Consider the following 25,328-nt stretch of genomic DNA (forward strand, 5'->3'; position numbering starts at 1 on the left):
CTCAAAACAGCTCAGCATTATCCTAGCTCTGCTCTCCTTGAAGTCAGCTGCAAAACTCTTACTGACTTTGATGGGAGCAGAATTAGGCCAATGTTGAGTGCTTATGAAAATCCCACCCCTAAGCTTAGTGAAATATTAGCACATCTTGTCCTAGAGATCTTAGGAGGAAGAAAGAGTTAGAGAGAGAGAGAGAGAGCCTGTGTGTGTGTGTGTGCTGTGTTGTGGAAACAGAAGGAGACATAGTGGATTGCAGTTTATAAAGGAAATAACTGGGCTGAAACTGCATACGATAGCCACCAACTCAGATGCAGTAACCTGGGAAACTAAACACAAGTCTAGGCAGTTCATATTTCAGGCAAAATTTCTTCACACAAATTTTAATTTAAATATGGAACAACCTGCCAGAGGCAGCAACATAAAAGCAAATCTGTTCAAGTTCACAGTTTTCTCGAGGAGGGAATCTGAGAGTAAAAAGTAACTAGTTAAGTTGGAGAAGTTGCAAAAGTATCTCTCTTTAGGTTCACTAGTACAGCTCTCACCTCTAGGCCACAAGGCCATTTAGTCCCATACTGTGACATGGAGTCACACGCAGTGTTAACATTGCGATTTAATACTAGGGGAAAGCTATGCTTGATAGGTGCTGTCCTACAGATAGGGAATTAAACCCAATGGTTGTTTTCCTGGTGGCTGTCAAATACCCAGTGGCCCTTTCTAAAGGAGCCGAGATTAACTCTGCTGTTTTGGCCAGCATTCCTTCTTCCCTTCAGACAGGCTTTTGACTGTCAAAGGCTGCACAAATGATGCTGCACTGCTCTGTAGATAACAGATGCTTGGTCTGACTGTACAGTTCACTGTTCTGCCAGCTCTCAACTCCTATTGCTTTGCAAAATCTGGTAAAGAAAAGGTGCTATCTGGGACCAAACCCTACTCTTTATAACCCTGCAGTATTCTTTGTTTATATTTTCATAGCACTCAGTGGTAAAGTAATAGATTTGAGAAACAAAGAACCACTGGCCCAGCAGAAAATAGCACTGCTATTACAACAAAACTTGCCTTTTGGTAGTTTGATTTTCGTCTGTAATGATTCTGGTCAGGTCTCCTCCGATGGTGCACTGGACTCCCTCCATTGCTGCTGCTGCTGCTACTGTTTGGTGTGCCACCATCCTCAACAGCATCTGGCAGCTGTACACCAGACTGCCTTAGGACCACAAAGTTCACTCTTGCCTCACTGGTCTGCCAGGAAAAGCAAAAAGAGAAGCTTAAGACTACTGGATTATTATTAAAGGGTAAAGTTTCACCATGGCTCATGTGGAGACTTAACCTTGTGACTTCTGATGATCTCTCTGAAAGTTGCATGCCTCAGACTGTGTAACATTCTGGAAAATGTAATAGGCATGCACACATACCTCTAGAGACCAAACAAATGTACGAAAGGAGCTGATAAGGAGTGTCACATGTAAGATACAGGAGGTAATTCTTCTATTCTACTCAGCACTTCAGCTGAGACCACACCAGTGCTATGTCCCATTTTGGACACCACACTTGAAGAAAGAGGTGAAGAAATTGGAGAGAGAGTCCAGAGGAGAGCAACAAAGTGATAAGAGGTTTACAAAACTTGGTCTAGAGCAGTGGTTCTCAACCAGGGGTATGTGTAACCCGGGAATACTCAGAGGTCTTCCAGGGGGTAGATCAACTCATCTAGATATTTGCCTTGTTTTACAACAGGCTACATAAAAAGCACTAGCGAAGTCAGTACCAACTAAAATTACATCAACAATGATTTCTTTATACTGCTCTGTATACTATACACTGTAATGTAAGTACAATATTTATATTCCTATTGATTTGTTTTATAATATATAGTAAAAATGAGGAAGCAAGCAATTTTTCAGTAGTATGCTGTGACATTTATGTCCGATTTTGTAAGTTTTTAAGTGAGGTGAAACTTGGGGGTACACAAGACAAATCAGACTCTTGAAAGGGGTACAGTAGTCTGGAAAGGTTGAGAGTCACTGGTCTAGAGAAGAGAAGACTGGGGTGGGGGGAGAATATATGTCTCCAAATATGTAAAAGTATAAAAAGAGGACAGTGATCAACTGTTCTCCATGTCTACCAAGAGTAGGACAAGAATTAATCATCTTAGTTTGCAGAAAGGGAGATTTAGGTTAGATATTATGGTTAGAAATATATTCCTAACGATAGTTAAGCTCTGGAACAGGTCACCTAGGGAGGTGGAGTGCCAACATATTAGATTCTATTCTATACGTACCAGCCTCGTGGTCCAGTGCTTTGACGTTTACTAACTTGAACAGCATGTTTTTGGGCTTTGCAATCAGTCCTCAGTTCTAGAAAGTTGTTTATCAGGAACATTTGTTGACTTACTTCTAATAATAAACATCACTGCATAGGTGCAAATATTTCTATGTAAGAACACAGGCTCTCCACAAGTATCAAAACTCTTCCCTTTTTCTCCCACCACTGACTCTCCAAACTGCCAGGAAGAGAACAAACTCTCCCTTATCTTTGGATCCTTTCCAAGGTTTAAACTGTAAATTCTGTTGAAACGCCCTTGTGTTTGTCACAATCTTCAGGCAAAAAAAGGAACCCAGCTCTTAGAAGCTTAAGGGCACCGCCCCATGAGACAGAGCATTTGAAACTGATCTAAACAAAGGCCACTGCATTTGGAGTAATCCTTACACAAATACTTTACACCAAACATTCAGCCCATTAAAATGAGACAGATTTCTAACATGATGAGAATGACCATCTCCCAGCAAGGGGCCTCAAATTGACTCATGGACCCTCTTCCAAATGCAGTTTAACTGGGAATTTTACCACCAGCATCCTGACCTAAATTAAAAATGCTTTTGTTCTGTACCACCAGGCCATGCGCTCTCTATTCAGACCCCCCTAGTTTAGCTCTAGAGACGCCTCACATGCTTTGTTTCACATACTCTGTCCTGGTCTCTGTCACAGATGTATGCCTTGTGTGTAGAGATTTCTCTTGTAAAAAAGCTACACCTAAAGAAGATCATTTTGCCTTTGCTGCACTAAACCACCATAGACATCTGACTCACTGTAGTATTGTCAGAAATGATTCATGGCAGATTCCCACCTGTGTATTCATGATCGCTAGGAAACAGTAATCCTCACTTCTGTAGGAAAGTCACTCTCCCAAAAATGGTTACTTAAGAGTATCCTAATTGCTCAGGCATGTTTTGTTAGCCCTTGGGTCAGAAACGGAGCACTGCGCGAGTGGTGCAGACAGTCACCAAGTTATCAGACAGACAGCTGCTCCATTCAATAAATTACCTGTATTATCTGTGCAGCAGCCTCAGGTGTTCCCTGCCTCAGGTCCTGGCCATTTATAGAGAGGACTTTGTCATTCTGACTCAGCTTTCCATTTTTGGCTGCCAAGCCTCCGTCAAGCAGGTCCAGAATAAAAATCCCCGCCTCGTCGGTCTTCCTAATCAGTTTGATTCCCAGCGGTTCAGATGGGTCTCTCTTCATCAGCGTAACGTGAATCACTTCCCGGTTAACAGCAGGGCTAGAATCCTGTTTGAGAGTCCTGTTGGAAAATCCCTTTTCCTGCAGGACCATAAGGTGAAGAACAGGACTTGGGTGGCGCAGCAAGGAGATAGCTTGGCAATGAGTCATGCTGCTGATGTTGACACCATTCACCTAGAAAGAGGAGGGAAAAATGCACCATTTAGATCCTGAAGAGCCTATGGGTCTTCCACTGTACCTAACATCACAAAGTTAGCAAAAAGCACACTTGGATCTGCCATGCACAAGGAGCCATCCCTGAGACCATTCCACAGCCTTGAAACTCTCCCATCGACTTACCTTATGCTTCTCATTCTGGTGGAGTAATGGAGTCGATAGGAGAGTGATCGGGGGTCAATTTAGCGGGTCTTCACTAGACCCACTAAATCGACCCCCAGTGGCGGATTAATGATTTTGCCGCCCCTAGGCCCTGAAATAATTGCCACCCCCCGCCCCAGCAGCTCCCCGCTCCCGCTCACCTCCACTCCGCCTCCTCCCCTCAGCACGCCGCTGGGTTGTGTGCGAAACAGGTTCACGAAGGAGGAGGGAAGAGGGGGGAATGCGGCACGCTCAGGAGAGGAGGCAGGGCCGGGGTGGGGATTTGGGGAAGGGGACCAATAGTGGCAGGGAGGGGGTGGGAAAGGGGGGCGGGGAAGGGGTGGAGTTGGGGCAGGGCCGGGGGCCGTGAACTGGCACCAGGGGAAGCAGCCGCCTCTGGCTGCTATTATAAATTTGCTGCCCCTGCCATTTTGTTAGCCTAGGCATTAATACGCCACTGTTGACCCTTGGTGGATCGATTGCCACGCGTTGATCCCCTGGTAAGTGTAGACAAGCCCCAGGATCTTCAGTCCAAATCTTTCTTTTTTCAAGGTAATGTTGGTAACGGTTCTTCCTTCCCCCGGAGGCAGTCATGTAGGGTTCTATCCTGTCTCATTTTAGTGTGCATATGGGACTATTGGGAAGGTTAGCAAGGAGACATGGGCAACAGCATCTTCAGTATTCTAATGACACCCAGCCAGTGTTGCTGAATATCTTACTCCCTAGCTGAGACTGGGAGGTGAATGAGGCTCAGTCAGATACCGTGGATGTGATATTGATTGGCTTGGAGAAGCAACCTGAAGATATGACCAAGACTGTATCTGCCACTCTGAATGCATGGGTCTGCCAATCCTTATTAGAGTGTGTAATCGAAGGAGCTGGTTGGATTTCCAGTTTTTGGATTTCTGTCTGGCCAGGAGGATGTAATACAATGGTAGTGAGGTCCAGATCTTAAAGAAAGTATGTGCCTTTGTCACCTCGAGATTAGACTACCAACAATGCACTTTCCATGAAGCATTAATTCAATTTGGAAAACAAAGCTAGCAGTACAGAATGTGGCAGCTCAGTTGCTTGGCGGGGTATATTGCTATGAGCATATGGCACTAGTGTTCTGTGCTCTGCACTAGCTGCCAGTTGGATTTCAGGGTGAATTTAAAATGCTAGTTTTGACATGGAAGGCTTTAAATGATTTAGGACCTGCCGGTTTGAAAAAGAGCCTCTCCCTGTGCAATCGTGCTATTAGAGAGATGAAGTGAGGGTGAGGTAATATCTTTTATTGGACCACGGCTACAACTATACTCCATACAAATCTCATAAAAAGCGGTCAGATTCATAAATAAAATAGACTACTAAAAACTGAAAAGTTCAAGAAAAAAATTAATCTAAGGAGATCTGTCTGAAAATGTTTTACTGCCTATTGTTACAGAAGAGGTGTTTGACAAATTGAGATGAAATTAAAAAAAAAAAATCCTTAGTTACACCGGATTCCACCACTCTAAACAATTCTACTTCCTCTCCTGCACTTGTATCCTTCAAGTTCTGGATCAGGTAAAAATAAGAACCAATCCCAACCTTCCTCGGTTTAAAAGTGTTCTGATACCTTTTTAAAATTTTACTTCTTATTTCCATGTGGCTCCGTTACCTCTCTCCAGCTAGGCTCAGAACTAACCAAACACTATAAAAGAGGCTGTTGTCAAGGCATTTCTGGCCTGATAAAGCAGGAAGGGTCAGAAATTACATGAGACAGCCTGTTCTTTTAAGACTCTCAGCCCAATTTCATAGAACCAAGATATTTGGACAAGTGTCCAAACTTTGGGATGCTTATCCAAATCTCTTGAGGTTTGCCCAGCACGACTTACAGGTTTTGCTATCCACTATCATAAAAAGCCTTCTCTTAGTAATAAAGTTAAGTTACCACCCTCCTTTGTCTAACGGAACAAACGTACCTCAAGGATATGGTCTCCAGGTGCTATTTTTCCATCTGAAGCAACAACAGAATCCCGAAGGACTTCCTGAACAACAATGTTCCCTAAAGGGGTGTCTTTGCCCCCAACTATCCGCATTCCTAGCTCTTCTTCTGGATCATCTCGGCGAATTTCAATTGTACTTGTTTCAGCCACAAGACTAGCTTTCTGAGGCAGGTCTGATTGTGAGAATCAGAGAAAACAACACATGAATACAGAAAATATCCCCTAGTCCTTTCTCTATTCTAGTTTCACACACAGAGGAGGTATATACTACTGGTAGGGCTTGTATTGTTTGGCATTTATGTGCTCAAACACAGTATTTTGTGGGGTGGGGGAGGGTATTTAGGAGGGAAGAGAAAATATCACAAACTAAAAGCAGAAAAGTTAAATTTCCTAGACTTTTTCCCCCATATGTTCCCAACTCAGGCTCACTCAGTGCAAAGCTGATTGTCAGATGGTGTAGCAAGAATGGAAACAAAGCATTTTTGAGGCCTTTTATAAATAGATGCTTAATTTGCCATTTCGAGATTTTTCTTCTTCTATATCCACTGCCAGGTTATTTAAAGTCAAACTACTTGCAACTTGGGCCTTTTTGGTTGCCAGTCTGATCCTCAGGCCATTACAGAAAAGGACTTAGTTTAGTGCTCTGATCAAAAAACTGAAAGCCTAGAACTCTTGTGTTCTAATCAGAGGTCTGACATTGCTTTGATGTATGACCTTGGGCAAGTCATTTAACCGCTCTGTTTCAATTTCCCTTCCCCCTTTGTAAAATGGCAGTAACATTCACCTACTTCAGAGGGATGAGGAGAATTAATAAATACTTCCAAACCATTCCAAAGATGAAAATTGGTAGCTCTCCCTGCACTTTTGGCAAAGTATGTTAAATCTATCATCACTGCAGCATTTGTGCAAGCCAAGCACATTAGGTGTTGTAATGAAGGCAATCACAATGCCAGCCAAGTACAGCTGTAGTTCTCTATCACACAGTGGCTTTGACAGACTGACATGTACTTGGGGAAACTCCAACACAGAACCAAGTTAATCTACATGGTAACTATTAGACAGGTTCATTAGGAGATAGACTTTCCCACCGACCACCCAAGCAAGCCCAGGAATTAAGAAAATCATTTTGAAACATGCTATCAAGAGTTTCAGGCTACTGATTGACATTCTAAAGATTTAATCAAATGGTATCTTTGAGTGGAGATATAGCTATTTTCATTTGTAGTGTGATGGGATGTGTTTTCTTACTGATGATCAATTTCAAATCCAAGCACTGGCACAGGCCACAAAAATGCTTCTGTTTAGTATCAGTAGGGAGGAACTAAAATAAACAACCTGAACAAACAGTTGCCTCAAAAGAGTAAATACAAAATAAAGAGAGAGAGATTGGCACATATTCCTGGTACTGATTGTTTGGCATCTTCATGATATGTTTGGTGCCCTGTTCTCATAGGGGTGGTGCATACACTTTGTTTCCATACAGCTGCAAAAGAACATTGTTACTGAAAAGCTTCTGATATTTTTTTTTTAAATTGGTGCTTTATGTATTGCTCTTGTTAACCTAGGGTTTGTGAAATAATCTTGCTGTACTCTGCATATAGCCATCCTGAGATGGGATAAGGGAGCTGCTACTCTTAGTAGGATTGCCAATTTTGTTTGGATGTATTCCTGGAGGTTTCATCACATGACATAATTCTGGAGACTCCAGGAAAATCCTGGAGGCTTAGCTCTTAAAGAACTTTTTTAGTGTCAGTGGCAGAGGTTTGTGTTTTTTGGAACTGAAAGGCCAAGAGTAAAAAGCAAAAGGAGAAGCTTGAAACTATTGAAGGTTTCCAAGTGCTTGTTCATACAGATATGGGCAGAATCTGTGACAAGCTCTTTTAAAGAGTATCCTTAATTTTTTATTTTTATTTTTTAAAGGAGATTTGAAACTTAATTGCATTTTGTGCTATTCAAAGTGTTGTCCGTGAGATACTGTTGGGAACTGCAGAGAGACACATTACCTCCTTCTTCACCCTCCTCAAAGGCTGGATTAACGAGTCCAGGCTCCACAGTCCCCAGAGATACCACAGCCGCTATAGAGCTTTCTGCCACCAGTGATGATGCTCCATCTGTTAGCTCCGCCTCTCTGGCGGCATTAGTTTCCTCCCTGGTTATGGGATCTTCCTTGCCTTTGGAATGTGGATTTTTTCTCCTTTCTATGTCGGATTTGTATTTCTTGAAGCCAGGACACCTAGCGAGGGTTTGGAAGTCAGTCATCCACACAAGCAGCAACAATCTCATCTTACATAGTAAACTCAGCACGTACACGTGCTGGGTAACCACGGTGCTTCAGAAAGCATGATTAAGTCTTGTCAGTCACACATTTTCTTTCCAGCAGCTGGTGCTAGCAGAGGTTCATTCACATCTCAGCCTCAAACTGAGGCTGGAAAAAGGGGGAGAGAAACTCCTTTGTCAACTTTTTTATTTTTATTTAAGAGACCGATTAGTTTAATTATCTGAGAAAAGGACAGTAGGAAGGAGTTCTCCCTGTTAAAATACTTAGCATTCAAGCCCTGCTGCTCCCAATGAAGGTGAGAATATATTTTGTGAGGCATAAGCAAATACTTATTCCCTCGGCTCTTTCAGAGCCAAGGTAAGAGTGTGAACCACACATTTGAATCTCAGAAGCTTTATAGCCTTGAATATGCCATGGTTTCTACCAAACCAGCAACATACAAGACTGAGTGGGTCAGTTGCTGTACCCATGTTATAATAAATAGAAGTCTCTCACCATCCATCCAGTTCCTCTCATAAGCACCACATACAACATTTTAAAAAGAACCCCCATACCCCGTACGTAGCAACACAAAAATCAATGTTACAGAAGAAGCAGGGTAAGGAAACCAAACTCAGGCTATTACCACCCTTGGTAAGAGGATCAATGGCAAGTTAGGTTGGTGATGCAGAAGTGCTGTTGGAGGCTCAGCGGCAGATACTATTCCCTGAGTCAGTACTGAACCAGTGCTCCAGAACAATGATACAGGATACTAGGTTATGGGTGGTTACCACTGTGTCCAAATCAAATTCCATTTGGAGTATTTACATTCTGGCTACTACGGTCCCTCTGCAATTTCACCTACTTTTATTTCTTACGGTCACTCTGCTCCCAATTGTAAAGTGGCCAAAGATACCGCTCAAAGGCACAGGGCAATCAAACCCAATGTCCAAAATACGTCTGCTTGTTGACAAACCGGAGGCCCAGGAATGGCCCTCAGAGCCATTTCAGTTATTAATATTGGCATCTCCCTACTACACTCTTGAGATCTCTACAGTCTGGCTTCAGAGGTGTTAATTTTACAAAGTGGAGGGGAAAATGCCACAGACTAGTCTCTAAAATTTGCTGCTCATTCTTTTTTAAATGCACAGATGTGGCTTAAGTCTCACTAAAAATCATCACAAACCCTGATGCAAAATACTGTCAAGGTGGTGGTTTTATGCCAGTTGGAATTTAGCTTGAATCATGTTAACAGTCTTGTATATTTAAAAAAAAAATACTAGGATTATTGGAACTTGTTTTCGGTACTGATTAAGTCACAATAAACTAAACTGCAAGCCACCAGATATCGTCTGAAAGGTTAACCTTCCCATATGTGACTGGATATTCACTGAAGCTGAATGACATTTCAGCTAGCAAAGATAAGATATAGGCGCTTCTAACTCACAGTTGCAGGGATTTGGGAAGTGGGGGAAACAGATTATTCCGTGCTGACTGTGTGTGTAAGGCTCAAGTAAAACAGTCCCAGCCCTTAAGAGCTTATAGCGTAAGAAACAGAAACAGAAGATGGAATGCACTGGTAAAACGAGAGAATGGAATACGTTTGTTTTTTGAAGAGGGGAAATGTTTTAAAATAATTGTGGACTCTAAACTTGTATGTTGAAAGTATGGATAAAGATACGGAGAGAGCACCTTAGCCTCTACATACCATAGGAACATGCAATAGAAACACAAATACCCTAAAATTGCACAGATTTCCTTAGCTCAACTACCACCTGCACACTTGTTGACTTTGGTATTGCCATAGACAAGCATGATGTATTTGAATGGTATCAAATCTACTGTGTACTATCTATTACATACTAACAAAACATGCTGCCACTGAAACTTTGCCTTTGTTTACAGTATGGCTTGTTCCCGGCTCCATTCTGAGCAATCATTAACTGGGAACAAAGGTTCTTCAAACTCATTGGAAAGACTCCTTTGTTGCGTGCACTTTTCTAAAACCACAGTTCTTTGTCTGCTCCAGCTCAGCTAGTCGGCAGTGGAAATGCCAAAAACATCTGTGCTGAGAAGTGCAATGAAAAGTCAGTCTCCCTTTCTTTGCAGAACACATTTTCAGTTGCATCTACGCTTGTGAAAGAATGAGGGCAGATAATGGCATTACAAATATGTGATTCAGCAAGTGCATAATGCACTGGGTGAAGTGACTTCCAGTATTTGGATCAAAGACTTGTGTGTTACGCATCTTAATTGGACCAATTAAGCTGGCAGTATTGTACCCCTTGTCTCTCTTCTGTAAATACGCAGGACCCATGCACTGTGTTTGCACTGAGAGGTATGTATGTTTATAATTACTTCAACGAAGCAGGTGCACAAGGACTATTCTGTGAAAAGGAGCACTGTATTCAGACACAATTCAGGGGCTTGTTACATTCAGTTGGGTATTGCTTCTGCTTATTTATGACTGACCAGAAAAGTAGTTTAACCTGCATCCTCAACACAGATGCACTAACCACCCAAACACATAAACATATTGTCTTCATCCTCTCATCTTACTGGCCCGTCCCTTTGTCATCTCTGCCTGATGTTCTCATCTTAACTTAGTTTGTTCTGGGTAAGGAAACCATTGTTCTGTTCACTAAGGCACCACAGATACTGCTATGTTACTAATAGTTAATATGTAAACATATACGCACCTGTTCTGTAAATGGGCTTCTAGTTCACACCTCTGCATAGTCTGCTGACACTCTTTCTGGAAGGGACAGAGGATAATCAACTTATCCAGCAGGTTTCTCACTAGAAGGCTAGACTTTCGGCAGTATTGGAAACTCAGTTTTTTCCGATCCATGGGACAAAAGTTATACTCCTGCATGAAGTTCTCAAGGCACTTGAAACAGTATGTGTGTCCACAGGGTGTATCCATGGGCTGGAGCAAAGGCTGAAGGCAGATATGGCAAACCAGCTCATCATCCACTTCATCTTGGAAGTTATAAAGATGATTGTCCTGTAACAGGTGGAACTGGCCACATTTATGGCAAAGTTCACTGATTTTAGAGACCTGCTCTTCCACTGCAGGGTCAGCCATGATATCCAACATCAGAAGAAAGCTTGTCAGTTTGAAGAGCAGGAGTTAGTGGTCTCACAGGACTTCTCTAATGAAAAGGGGAGAGAGAGAATTAATCACTCAACTGTCTAAAATGCTAGTTAAGAGGCCACTGTCAACTTGAAATCCAGTCAGTTAAAAATAAGTTAAACGCAGTTTTAAGAAGCACACCTGTTCCAAGTCCCCCAGCCAATTTTTGTGATTTTGCATTTTTCTATCTCCCCATCCCCTCCCTTAATTTTTCCTTTCCACTGTAACTATGAGAGACCCCCACCGAGGCAGCAGGGGAAAGTAAGGCCCTGATTCAACAAAGCATCTGTTTAAGCATTTTGGCGATTTGGATCCCAAAAGATTATGCATGGGAAATAGTGAAACTGACTAGACATAGTTCTGTCAAATACACAAAGTAAAATTAACTGAAATTCTTATTCCTTATAATTACAATAATAATTGCAAGAAAAGTGATTAAGTGACAGTTTCCTTGTCTGCCTTTCTGGTTGGTATTTGTCTTAAAGAGATGGGGGTTAATGGATTTTGGGGGGGGGGGGGGTGAGGGGGCAGGAAGAGAGGGTTGAAAGGAAATTTTAAATCTAGGAGGCATTTCCTTCCTCCCAGTCCTCTCCTTCGCAAAAAGAAAACCCTGTTAGTTTTAACCATGAGTGTATTGTTCACTACTCACACAGGCACACATTGTGTGTGTGTTCAAATAAGTATTCTATGGAACTAAAAAAAAAACCAACTGCTTTATAATGAAGGATAGAAATACCCACCCAGGCCACTACATAATTCACTATAGTGTACCCAAAATGATTGAACTTCATTGGCTTTGTAAATAAATCTCAAAATTTGTGGAGGACGAAGATAATGGGACACATTCAGATCTCTGCAGCTGCAACTACATTGATCGAATTGCATTCTGAACGTTGCCTTGCTTGGCAAGCACAAACAAAATTGTCACGTTGAGGATTTTGTTTTTTAATCTGGCAGTTATAATATAGGTTTCAGAGTAGCAGCCGTGTTAGCCTGTATCCGCAAAAAGAAAAGGAGGACTGGTGGCACCTTAGAGAGTAACAAATTTATTTGAGCATAAGCTTTTGTGAGCTACAGCTCACTTCATTGGATGCATTCAGTGGAAAATACAGTTGACAAGAACGTCTGAGGAATGGGGGAGGAAATAGTTTTACTTTGTGTTCACCTGCACATCTACCAATGTGATATATGCCATCATGTGCCAGCAATGCCCCTCTGCCATGTACATTGGCCAAACTGGACAGTCTCTACGTAAAAGAATAAATGGACACAAATCAGACGTCAAGAATTATAACATTCAAAAACCAGTCGGAGAACACTACAATCTCTTTGGTCACTCGATTACAGACCTAAAAGTGGCAATTCTTCAACAAAAAAACTTCAAAAACAGACTCCAATGAGAGACCGCTGAATTGGAATTAATTTGCAAACTGGATACAGTTAACTTAGACTGGGAGCAGATGGGTCATTACACAAAGTAAAACTATTTCCCCATGTTTATTCCCCCCCCCCCCCTCGTTCCTCACATGTTCTTGGCAACTGCTGGAAATGGTCCACCTTGATTATCACTACAAAAGGTTCCTCCCGCCCTCCTGCTGGTAATTGCTCACCTTACCTGATCACTCTTGTTACAGTGTGTATGGTAACACCCATTGTTTCATGTTCTCTGTGTATATAAATCTCCCCACTGTATTTTCCACTGAATGCATCCGATGGAGTGAGCTGTAGCTCACAAAAGCTTATGCTCAAATAAATTTGTTAGTCTCTAAGGTGCCACAAGTCCTCCTTTTCTTTTCTTTTATTTTTAGTTATAATACAGTAAGCCATATGGTACCACACAGGGCTGGAATTCTACATCCTGCACTTTTCTAAAACTTTCATAAAAATAATTAGGAATGAGATATTTCTAGTGTGAAAAGTGCAAGAAGATAAATTTTGTACTTGGATGAAGTGTCTTGAAACAATTCCTTTATAGAATGTGAAAAAAGTTTAAATCTTGGTGAAAACTGGTCTACACAAATGCCTGGAGGAGAACGTAGAGAGGAACAGTAACTTATCAAGAACTGTAAGCAAAAGTCAAAGTCAGGAGTTTCTAACAAACAGACACACACCATGCTACTTCAATTCCTGTCAAACACACAAGTCAGCTTTTTAATTAAAAGGGCTCGTATCACAAATCAAACCATTTTGTTTTGCACATTGTTACTTTGTCATGGAAACTTACACACTTCAGAAGTCCAACAGTATCACTGTCAAGGTGCCAGGGTATTGGGAAGACGGAGGGTTACATAAATACATACATACATAAAATAAAATCAGGCAGTAAGTTTTCTCCCCATTCAATCCCTCTGCCTGAGCGCCAGTGTCACCCCATGAGTAGGAGCTTACATGGGATATCTAGTTCAAGTGCTTTGCTTATGTCTAGTCTTTACTGTAAGTGACTCTTATCACTTCCCACTCCAGGCAAAATAGGAGGCATATTTCAGATAATGGGAGAATGTGAACAATACACAAGCCTATGTAGTACAGATGAAGAACGTGGTATCCCACGCTCCAGCATTGTAGAAGTCACAGGGTTCTGCCAGCTGCAGCAGACAGGTACATATAGTACGTCTAAACCACACAGGCACAGCCTCTCTTGCCATATTTTTTATACAAAAGGACACATTTTGATCCTCACTTCTCTTGAAAGCTAAGAGGTAATATTACAACTTCAGACAAGCCCCTGACACCACCTAATGATGATGATGGGCGATCACTCATTACCAAGTATGATCATCTTCCGTGGGAGTTATGGGTCCTCAGGTGGCTATTAAGGCCGATCCTTGAACCACAGGTTCTATTGCAATGAGGGCAGATGTTTTCAGGCTCAGCAGGAGGCTGTTGACCATGACTAGAAGCCAGTGTCTCCTTCCTTCCGTGCCTCTTGTCCTCTTCAGCTTGCAGGCGAGCAAGTTCAAAATGCAGGGGACCATCACGTAGGACTTCACTCCATTTTAACGATCCTGGGCAAGTATCTCCCAAGTGTCAATGTCAATTTTACACTTCTTTAGGTTGTCCTTCAGTAAGTCCTTATAACGCTTCCAGTGTCCACCCATGTTACGGTACCCTTCTTTCAGCTGAGAGAAGAGCACCTGTTTTGGGAGGTGATGGTCTGGAATCCGGACAACGTGACCAGTTCAGTGGAATTGCTGACGGATGATCATTGCCTCGATACTGGTGGTCTTTGCCTCTTCCAGGACGCTAATACTGGTGGCACCTGTCTTCCCATTTGATCTTCAGAATCTTATGAAGGAAGTGTTGATGGTGCCTCTCAAGGACTTTCAAGTGGTGTCTATAGGTTGTCCAAGTTTTGGACCCATACAACCGTGTTGGGAGAACAACAGCTTGATAAACAAGAAGCTTGGTGTCTGTTCGAAAGTCGTGATCTTCAAAAACCCTGTGCCGCAATCGAGAAAAAAGCTACACTGGCACAGCTCAGGCGATGTTGAATTTCTGCCTTGGATGAAAGATGACTTCCAAGTTAGAGGAAATGATCGACATTCTCCAGTGCCACTCCATTGATTTTGATAGAAGGGCCATGTAATACCTCATCTGGAGAGGGCTGATAGAGCACTTTAGTCTTCTTGATATTAAGAGTGAGACCAAGACATGCGATGCGCAAGCATCGGCAAACACATTTCAAGACAGTTTGAAGATCTTTCTCAGAGTGGGCAAAGATTGCGTTGTCATCAGCATACTGAAGTTCCGCAATAGATGTCGTAGAGATCTTACTCTTGGCTTTCAGCCTGCTAAGCCTGAACAGCTTTCCATTCTAGTCTGTAAAATAATTTCAACGCCAGCTGTAAACTTCCCAGCAATTAGGTAAAGAATGACTGCAATAAAAACTGCAAATATGGTTGGAGCAATGATACAGCCCTGTTTTACTCCTGTTTGCACTTACACCACCTAATACTTGGATTCAGGCAGCCCAATAGCAACAACTTAACACCCCCACCTGTCCACCCCACGCTTTCCAAAGCCAAATAACTATCAGTAAGACACAGAGGCACAGCTGTGCTTTTGGGTTTATACTACATGTTTTAATAGTTGCATAAAACATTTTGGCAGGTGATTAAATAATACATAGTTTCTCAGTGAAAACCAAGAATTCACTCCTACTTTTGGTGATAAACCACTGTAAGCCTTTTCAAATGTATCCTACAGGGTTTCATTCTCTGCTCTTTTTGCTACAACATTACATTTTTAGACTAGTGGGAAATAGACTTCCGTATCTGAATCCAGTAAAAAATATACCGTTCTTATAAATTCTATTTTCCTATAATCCCAATATTAATTCCAAATCTAATTTTTGAAGGTTCCATATTTAAAAATGGAAAACCGGACACCTAATTTGTCTAACAACTCTAAGTGCTCAAATAGGATTTACCTTACATCACTCTCCTTTCAACAAAGAGGAAGTTGCTTCAGATGTTTGGGAACCTAAACCTGTCACATCAGCGATGAAACTCAACCCACACCCGTCGGCAAGGTAGTAGTTTGTGAATAGCACTAGTGAGGTGGCAAGCTTGAACATGCCCACTGGCTGTTCAGTGATTTCAAACAAAAGCAGATGTTCTGTGTAAGTAAAATTAGTAAGAAGTTACTCAGCAAAGACAACTGCTTAAGAATCAGTTTTGTTACACTAAATATTTGGAGGATGCCGTTCCAGCACTGAGGGTTTGGTTCTACTCTCACACTGGTCTGAGTGCATTAGCTTTCACAGAGTCACTTTAGTCTAGTCACTCTTATACCAAAAGTGAGAGCACAATCAGGCCCTGTAAACTCAGATTCAAGTTCTAAAGATGCAATTTAAAATACGCCTGGAGTCGTCATGGGCAGCTTCTATCAAGTTTAAACTTCTCATCCTTATCTTCAAGGGCCAAAAATCACCTCTGTCTCCACTCCATCTCACAACACACTCTTGTTTCTTCTCTCCTGCTTCACTTCAATTATACCACTCTCAACACCACTTAACTTCCTTCCCCTGCTTCCACTTTTTTGACTTCTTCCGGGTTGTGGCTTAAGACAATGTGCCAAGCCTCCTATATTATTCAAATCTCTCCCTAAGATCCATTCTTCCCACAAACACCAACTACGTCAGTCAAATGCCTTGTCTACCCTAACACTAAGAAAAATTTCAGAGTAACAGCCGTGTTAGTCTGTATTCGTAAAAAGAAAAGGAGTACTTGTGGCACCTTAGAGACTAACCAGTTTATTTGAGCATGAGCTTTCGTGAGCTACAGCTCACTTCATCGGATGCATAGCATATCGTGGAAACTGCAGAAGACATTATATACACACATATGCATCCGATGAAGTGAGCTGTAGCTCACGAAAGCTCATGCTCAAATAAACTGGTTAGTCTCTAAGGTGCCACAAGTACTCCTTTTCTTTTTACTAAGAAAAATGTTGTCTTTTACTCTTTGCACCACACAAAAATACAATACGAAGAAACCACAGGGCAAAGTTAGGTCCCAAATCACTGTGTTTACTAAATATACACAACCCTGTAAGGCCTAGCTGCATGCTATTATTGCTCTTGACTATTTTCTGGGTGCTTCTAAAACAAAGAATATAGTGAATGCCACTGGAGAGTTCAGACTATTTAAAGAGATACCACCCTATTCCTATACACTACAAAAAAGGAAGAGGATAAAGTGGGAGGAATAAATCTTAGAAAGCAAAAACTTTCCTCTAGATTTCTCAGTGTGTCATGTCTTGCATGCGCTAGAGTGCAAATTCCTTAGGAAGGAACTGTTGTGTTTTGGCTTTACCACACCAAATACGTCATGGGTTCTTACACACATACACACACACAAAAGTACAGTAGAACCTCAGAGTTACAAACAACCTTCATTCCCGAGGTGTTCGTAACTCTGAAATGTTTGTAACTCTGAACAAAACATTATGGTTATTCTTTCAAAAGTTTACAATTGAACATTGACTTAATATAGCTTTAAAACTTTACTGTACAGAAGAAAAATGCTGCTTTCCCTTTATTTTTTTTTAATAGTTTATATTTTACACAGTACTGTACTGTATTTGCGTGCATTTTTTTGTTTTTTGTCTCTGCTGCTGTCTGATTGTGTACTTCCAGTTTGAAATGAGGTATGTGGTTGACTGGTCGGTTCGTAACTCTGGAGTTCGTAACTCTGAGGTTCTACTGTATATCCTATTTTCTTGTACTATAACACTGAATCACAGAATAATAGAAATTAGGTCTCTTCCTTGCTCTATTAGGTTGTCTAGTCTGCCAATGCAAAACTATTCCCTGCAATACGTTAGTGGATTGACTATTCTTGTTTTAATTGTGCCATGTGTTGGAGCTTCCAGCACTGCTTGTGTCAGATATAGATCCCCCCTCTGTGCTCATCTGCAGCATTAGTAATAGCACTACTAAATTATGTAGTATGCCAACACACACACAAACACTGAACCTTTTAGTACTATTTCAGGCTATGGAATTCCAATTAAAATTAAATTCAGATATATCCTTAAACTTGCAAATACTGATTCAATACTCTCATAATTGGGATATTTTAAAAAGGAATGCTAGTCTAAAAAACCTTCCCAAGGTTATACTTCTGCCTGTACTAAGCTTCTCTATATTACTGTAGTACTTCTTTTAGAGAAAAAGAATTGTGGTTGTTCTTGAACTACCCAGATATTAAAGCATCACTGTTTGCAATGCTATCATTTGACATTCTTACATTTCTACTTCCTGTTTTCAGCACTTAGCTCAATCATAAAAAATAAAAAACTGTTTGGAGCACAGATGTGCAAAATCCAATCCAGGTCTATCTAAGGTACTTACGTGCCATCCCTTTCCTGCAATTCTCATATCTAAACACCTGACAATCTTTCATGTATTTATCCTCACAACACCCCAACGAGGTAGAGAAATAGTACTATTCCCATTTTACAGATGGGGAACTGAACCTCAAGTGACTTGCCCAATGCCATACAGGAAGTCTGTGGCAGAGCAGAGAATTGAACTCAGGTCTCTCAAGACCTGGGTCCAAGACTTTATGCATAAAACAATTATGTATTGGTGGGACAGTGGGGAATTGAGGCATTGAGATAAGCCATTTTGGTTCATCTGTAATTCTGAACTAAAAGCTGACATAGTTCTATATAAACAATAAATTTCTGTGTTCTTGAGAAAAATCACAAGACTGGTCAGCGAGACCTACCAAACTTGACATATTACAAAATAAGGGAACATACAGTTAGTCTCTGTAAATCATGGCGATAAAGACAGAAATCAGATACTTCGAGGATTATTCATGAAAGGTTCTGACAACTAGAAGAAATTTGCATCATATTGCACTTCAGACTGTTTCTGTTCCAAAGAAAAGTTCATTTGTCGTATGACTAGTTCATATTGCTGCTTGTACTGCAGAAAATATTTTGGTAGTTTAAAAGTTTTATATTGTGCACTTAAAGGAAAGTGCTTACCTGCTACATTGATCCGATGGAAAGCCCCAAGTTAAAAATCTCAAAATGGATTTTTAACTAAACTAAATACAGTGCATGCCTAGATTAGGTAAACTGTGCAATAGTTTATTGCATTAATATTATTCTACTTATTAAGTTTATGAACACATTCCCCTGGGAGACTGGAAATGCAACATTCCCATTCCCATTACAAACAAATAAGAGCAGCAACAATTAATCTAAATTCCTTGGATGGACAAAATACAAATCCAGAGCATGCTGGGTTGGTTGAGATCATGGATGCAAATATAAAGTTCTTGTAAGCATCAGCACCCTCCTGACTGCTCAGAGCAAAGACAACAAAGTGAGTAGCCAGTGCAATATATATATATATCCAAATATACATCCAAATATATCTAGGACAGTATGAAAGAATGGGAAAACTTTCTGCAACTTTGTGTGACCAGTTTTCACACAACTGCAAAATTCTGCATTTTCATAAAATGGTGAATTAGCTGGAAAAACCATGCAGAATTTTGCTCATTTTCACAATGAAGAGTTTTGGTTTTTTAAGCTAAATTTGGCCTCCATCTTGAGTGAAAGTTTGCCATCCAGAAAAGGAACCAAGTTCATGTGAAATACAGGAATGCACATATTTTGAGCATTTAATGTTGCTAATACATTTCACAACCCTAGCTCAGTTGCTGTCCAGCCATGGCGCAGAGATAATTGTTGCTGTTATTGCTAAGCACAGACTACTTTAAAAAAAGGTTGGGTTTAAAAAAAAAAAAAAAACAAAAAAAACACAACCCCACAACACTTAAGGTAGGTCAACTTTAAATATACAGGATCAAATGCAGGAATAGTTTTCAAAGGGGACACCATTCATTCTGGTGTTCTATTGCTGTTCCTTACTGTTCTTTGCTTACTGATATTGCCGAAGATTAAACCACCCGAGGTAAAAGCACCAAAGAAACGCAGCTACAAGCAGCATGTCTTTGTACAGCTAAAGAGAAGGTGATCCTTTTAATGATTAACTCTGGGAGTTTTATAATAAGCCATCTCTGAGAGCATTTTTAATCCAGTCTCTAGTAAGTTATTGTGATGCTCTGTCTAGTTATGGGTGTACTGACCAGGGAAAGCCAAGTTAGCACTCCTTTAGCACACTAAGCTTAAAGAGATACCACCAATTTAAAAATCTTTCTTCTATCCCAACCATTTTTACCCACTGTTTAACCACTAAGATTACAATAAATGAAAGGGGATCTGGGGAAAAATAATTTTCTCTTTTCAGTTAGTTCATTTCACAGAATTTTGTGTGGATATTTCTTACAGGAACAAATAGAGAAACTAATTACCAGAATAATAAGAAAATGATTGTAAAACCATAAAAAAGGCAGGGGACATCAGGGGCAGGTGTAATACCAAAAATTACTATTTTCTCATGTTTAAAAACAGACTTCAAAGTGAGTGTCTATTAACATTATTCTTATTGGATATGTGCTAGCATGGTTTGACTAGGCAGAAAAAAGTTTCTGGAACAAGGCTTAACAAAGTAGGAAGCCGGGAGTATGACAGCCTTAGGGCTTGTCTACACTGGCAATTTACAGCGCTGCAACTTTCTTGCTCAGGGGTGTGAAAAAACACCCCCCAGAGCACAGCAAGTTTCAGCGCTGGAAGCAATGCCCCTCATGGAGGTGTTTTTTTGTTTTTAAGAGTGCTGGGAGAGCTCTCTCCCAGCACTGTGCCGCAACCACACAAGCCACGTTAAAGCGCTGCCATGGCTGCGCTTTAGCGTTGCCAGTGTAGACTAGCCCTTAGTCTAAACAAGGGACCCAATTCAGCAAAGCACCTAAGCATGTGTTTAAATTCATCCCTATTCAGTAAAGCACTTAAGTGTGTGCTTAAAATAGGGGATTAAGTTTCTTTCCTGCTTTTTTGATTTATATGAATTTTGCAAACTGGTGTGAAATGTTCTACTAATGAAACAAAACAGCAGTAGGCCCAATTCCCCCCTCCCCTTACACTGGTTTTATACCAGGAGACTAACTTCAATTAAAAGACTCCTGATTTACAGTGAACAGGGAGGGAAGAATCAGAACACTTCAGTATTGAGAAAATGCTGACTTACCCATTTATCTACAAGTGCCTTACAAGCCAGAATTATATGAATGCCACAAATTTCAGTTTTCAGAGTAGCAGCCGTGTTAGTCTGTATCCGCAAAAAGAAAAGGAGGACTTGTGGCACCTTAGACAGTGATGAGCTGCCAAAATCTTAACAATGGGTTTCCTCCTCACCCCACGAGGGGGTCGTTGCCTACCCCCACCCCCCCGGGACTCCTGCCCCATCCAACCCCCCTCCCCCCCCCCCCCGCGTTCCTTGACTGCCCCCTAGAACCGGGCAGGAGGGTCTCATGGGCCACCGTAGTGGGTGCCCACCCCACAACTAAGAGCCAGAGGCACCTGCCGGGGGGTGAGGTGGGAAGTCCCGGAGGTGCTTACCTGGGGCAACTCCCAGGAAGCATCCGGCAGGTCCCTCTGGCTCCTAGGGGCGGGGGAGCATAGCTAGGGGGGAAGTGGGGGAGCGGCCGACTCCCTGGGTGCTCCACCCACCAGCAGCTCCCCACCCCGCGCCCAGCCCCAGATCACCTCACCTCTGCTCTGCCTCCTCCGCTGAACGCGCTGCCCCACTCTGCTTCTCTGCCCCGCCCCCCCCTCCCCCCCGGCTTCCCGCGAATCAGCCGTTCGGCGGGAAGCCTGGGAGGGCTAAGAAACAAGTGGCGGCTTCACACTCAGGCCGAGGGTGGTGGAGGTGAGCTGGGGCGGGGAGCGGTTCCCTTGTGCGCCCCCCCCCCTCCCCCGGGTTACCTGCTGAGGTGCGGGCGGCCCTCCTCGCGCCCCCCCCCGCCCCAGTTCACCTGTGCATCCCTGGGCCTGAGCAGGAAGCCGCTGCCTGCTTCTCAACCCGCCCCGGCTTCCCGTGCAAACAGCCGATCCGCGGGAAGCCTGGGAGGGTGGAGAAGCAGAGCGGGGCGACGCGTTCAGGGGAGGAGGTGGAGGTGAGCTGGGGCCAGGGGTGGGGTAGGGAGCTGCCAGTGGGTGCTCTGCACCCACCAAGTTTTCCCCTTGGGTGTCCAGGGCTGGAGCACCCTTGGAGTTGGCGCCTAAGGCACCACTTTTGGCCGGTTAAATTTAGAAGCCCTTTTAGAACCGGTTGTCCCTCACGGAACAACCGGTTCTAAAAGGGCTTCTAAATTTAACAACCGGTTCTAGCGAACCAGCTCCAGCTCACCACTGACCTTAGAGACTAACAAATTTATTTGAGCATAAGCTTTTGTGAGCTACAGCTCACTTCATCGGATGCATTCAGTGGAAAATAAATTTCAGTGTAGAGTACTTAAGGTATTCCCAGAGAACAAGAACAGAGGACTAGACCTAGATGTTTTACTGCAGTCAAAGTAATTCCATTGACTTCAGTTGTGCTACTTGCTATTTACACCCATGTAAAAGATCAGAATCCAGCTCAGACTCTTTCAAATATCCAGACAGTACAGTATTGTTCATACTGAGGATGTGTCAGCATTTCTATTATACACCATCTCCTCTTCTCATTTTAAAACTATCCCATGGAAATTCTCTTCAGAATGAGCAGTACTGCATCAGGTCCCCAATACGATGCAAGTTTTTTAATGTTACAGCATATTAGTTGCATTTGTTACAAGACCATAAAATGTTTTAAAGCTATTGCCTGTGAAATGACACCTTTACAAAGGAAGATGTAGCAGACTTGTTGAATGGCACTCTACTGGGAAATAATTAGTACCTTAGGCTTCCTGGGAAAGTAAAACAAATCAGACAAGACAGGCAAATAAGAGGTACAGAATTTGGAAACTTTCATTACTGCACTTTTACGAATATTCACTTCTTGGACTAGTTCATGATACTGCCAGATCAATGATCTTGCAATTCTAACATTCTAAAGCAAAGGGACTCTATGCTTGAGTCTTTTCTTACTTACAACAGTGTAATTTGATTTGATTTTTCAATAATTATTCCTAATTCACATCCATGTAACACAAAAAGAATCTAGCCCTGTCATTAAATGAACATTGTCTGGGTAATAATTCCAAAAGGGTTCCCTCCCACCACCTTTTTTATTAAAAAGGTACCATACATATTTACAGAAGTGTCTAAATACAATTATCACAAAGACCTAAACAATGGGTCTCTTGAGGGCCAAATGCAACAGGGATTCAATGGTACGTAAATTGTTCAGAAGACAAATTTAGGTGGAAAGGTAGTTTTGATTCATGATTATTTTAATTCAAAATGTGTAAAATGAATGCCAGGAAAGCAGAAGTAGTGGTAGGTGTAGCAGGAAAGGCAGCTAGCAAGTTGCTTTATCATTTTCCCTCCGGACTGCCGCACACCTTATTTATTATACATTTTTGTTAAGGCTTTTTCTGCTACACCCATCTCCCCTCACTTCTCTCTTTGATACACACTTTGAACTTAGCAGATATGTCTGTCGAAAAAAATAAGTTTATATGGTTGTTACTCCATCCTTAAACTGATGTTTGTCTAAGCAAATAGTTTTGTTGAGGGGAAGGGAAAAGGCATCCAGTGGGGCAATTTAAGGATCAAAAGTGTCTAAACTTAAATAGTAATCTGAACTTCTCCTGCAATTAAAACACAACATCCAAACCAAAACAAAAAGACTAGGAGACCTGAAGTTAAGACTCAGGCTTCATCCAAGTAGCTAGTAGAGAGCTTCTTTCCAAGGTTTTGATATGCTTTTGAGAAGAAGAGATGAAGACCATGTGTCTATCAACTACATAGACAATAGGAATTCCTAATACACATCCTCCTGTGTCTCTGTAAATTCCATTTATTTTAAGAAGGGAAGATTATACTAAGTCAGCATTATGGTTTACAGGATCTTAAATATGTAATGTGCAGAGGCACGTCTTTTGCATATGCCTTTGTTCCAGTAAAACCCTGCCAGCTACTGCAGTAGCTTTAATAAGCACATGTCAATGCTCATACCAGATCTGGATGTTGTCCATATATTACACGTAAGAAGAAAGCAGCACTGCTTTCCACCCACCACAATAATTCCTGAAGATTTCATGGTGAGCAGCATTCCTCATATTATACAACTGTATTTGAAATTGGGAAACTTTTATAAAATTCAGTATTAAAGACATCTACCCATTGTCATATATCAGTGAAAGTAGTATGGGGTGGGGAATAGTGTTTGAGATGACAGTTCCCATCCTAGTTTAAAAGGGGACTTTACAGAATGTTGTTTTAAAATTAACCCATCTAAACATCAATCCACTTATCAATATCCCACGATTTGCAATTGCTGCTTTTGCAGATTATATGGCAGTTCTATATTGACCCCTTATTTCTTATGGGAAAGTCCTCTAGACTTTAATGTAGATTAAACCAATATCTTAATATAAATTAATCTAAAAAGCTTAATTTTAGAGCTTTTTACAGTCATACCTCAGAATTATATCCCTGCGCTAGAATTCTCTATTTTCTTTAGGATAGCTGAAATACCCATAGGAAGATTATTTTCTACAGGACATTTGCATAAGGGATCAAATTTTTCCACCACAAGTGATCTGGCGATGAAGTAGCAAGGATAGATTCTGCCTTCTCTTACATCAGAGATGTACATGAAAGCAGAATTTTACCCAGTGTGGTGGAATGTGTTTCATCCCAGTCAATTTCATAGCCACGGATAAAGAGGTCAGTTGCTGGATTTTGACTTTTTACGGCAAGATGAAGCAGTGAGGGAAGCTGAACTGTGAATGAAAGTTCCTCAGTAAGACAAATTTTGCTCTGTTATATCGGTGTTGCGTGAAAATCTGATGAAGACAGCCCAATGTACTTTCTTGGGACATTAGGGACTCAATCTGGCTCACTGTGTTGAATTCAGGTTTATCAGAGGCAACCCAAGAGCACATCTAGGAGACAGGATTCAAACTGCCCTTCTGAGATTCCCCAATTCTGGGCCCACACTACACTGGACCGATCCTCCAGGCTGCTCTAAGCTGTGCCAGGTGACAACAGCAATTGTTGGCTGTGCCACTAAGGCAGATCCACGCCACCCATGGACACCAACAATCAACAGTGAGGTGTTCTGCCCAGGTTAGAGTTTCTGGAGGTAGAGGCCAATGCTGGAACAAAGTTTGAGCCTATCTTTTTTCCATATGTAAACTACAAACGGTCTAATTAAAGCTATTCTTAAAAACAATTGTTTTCTGGACTTTCCCCCCCAATATCTTAATTGAATATGGGGGAGAAAAGTGAAAAGCAACTCATCATTATTTAAAACTTCAGAATTCTAGACAGTAGAAGCAGAAAAGACCATTGAATTATCCAATCTGCGACCTTCTGCATGTTTACAGGCAGAAGAGTTTTCTGACTTTTAAAAAAAATATTTAGGATTGTATTCTGTTCTCAGTTACACCTATGCAATTCCACCAGCTTCAATATGGTTATGTGGATATAATTTAGGGCAGGATTTTGTCCTTTCATGTAAGAATTTTCTTGGCTGTTTCTTACTGAATTTAGAGACTAGCAAAAACAACAAAACTTGTTTCCTTTT

General features: G+C 41.6%; 1 protein-coding gene across 5 annotated transcripts in view; it reads right to left on the reverse strand.

Moving 5' to 3' along the window:
* LOC102929686 (ligand of Numb protein X 2) overlaps positions 1-25,328 on the reverse strand; it is a 46,103-nt gene that overhangs the window by 10,103 nt on the left and 10,672 nt on the right. For 3 of the 5 annotated variants that reach the window (XM_043521681.1, XM_043521678.1, XM_037908668.2), the window contains exons 2-6: positions 10,791-11,246; positions 7,838-8,067; positions 5,811-6,007; positions 3,313-3,681; positions 1,054-1,233 (exon numbers count right to left, since the gene is read on the reverse strand). In XM_043521681.1, the coding sequence (XP_043377616.1) occupies positions 1,054-1,233; positions 3,313-3,681; positions 5,811-6,007; positions 7,838-8,067; positions 10,791-11,191 (1,377 nt within the window). In that variant the 5' untranslated portion in view covers positions 11,192-11,246. Of the gene's footprint in view, positions 1-1,053; positions 1,234-3,312; positions 3,682-5,810; positions 6,008-7,837; positions 8,068-10,790; positions 11,247-13,168; positions 13,251-24,380; positions 24,523-25,328 lie in introns of all 5 variants that reach the window. The other 2 variants (XM_043521679.1, XM_043521680.1) reach the window with 2 other exon arrangements.

The sequence above is a fragment of the Chelonia mydas genome, chromosome 9 (genome assembly GCF_015237465.2).
Source record: "Chelonia mydas isolate rCheMyd1 chromosome 9, rCheMyd1.pri.v2, whole genome shotgun sequence".
Lineage (NCBI taxonomy): Eukaryota > Metazoa > Chordata > Testudines > Cheloniidae > Chelonia > Chelonia mydas.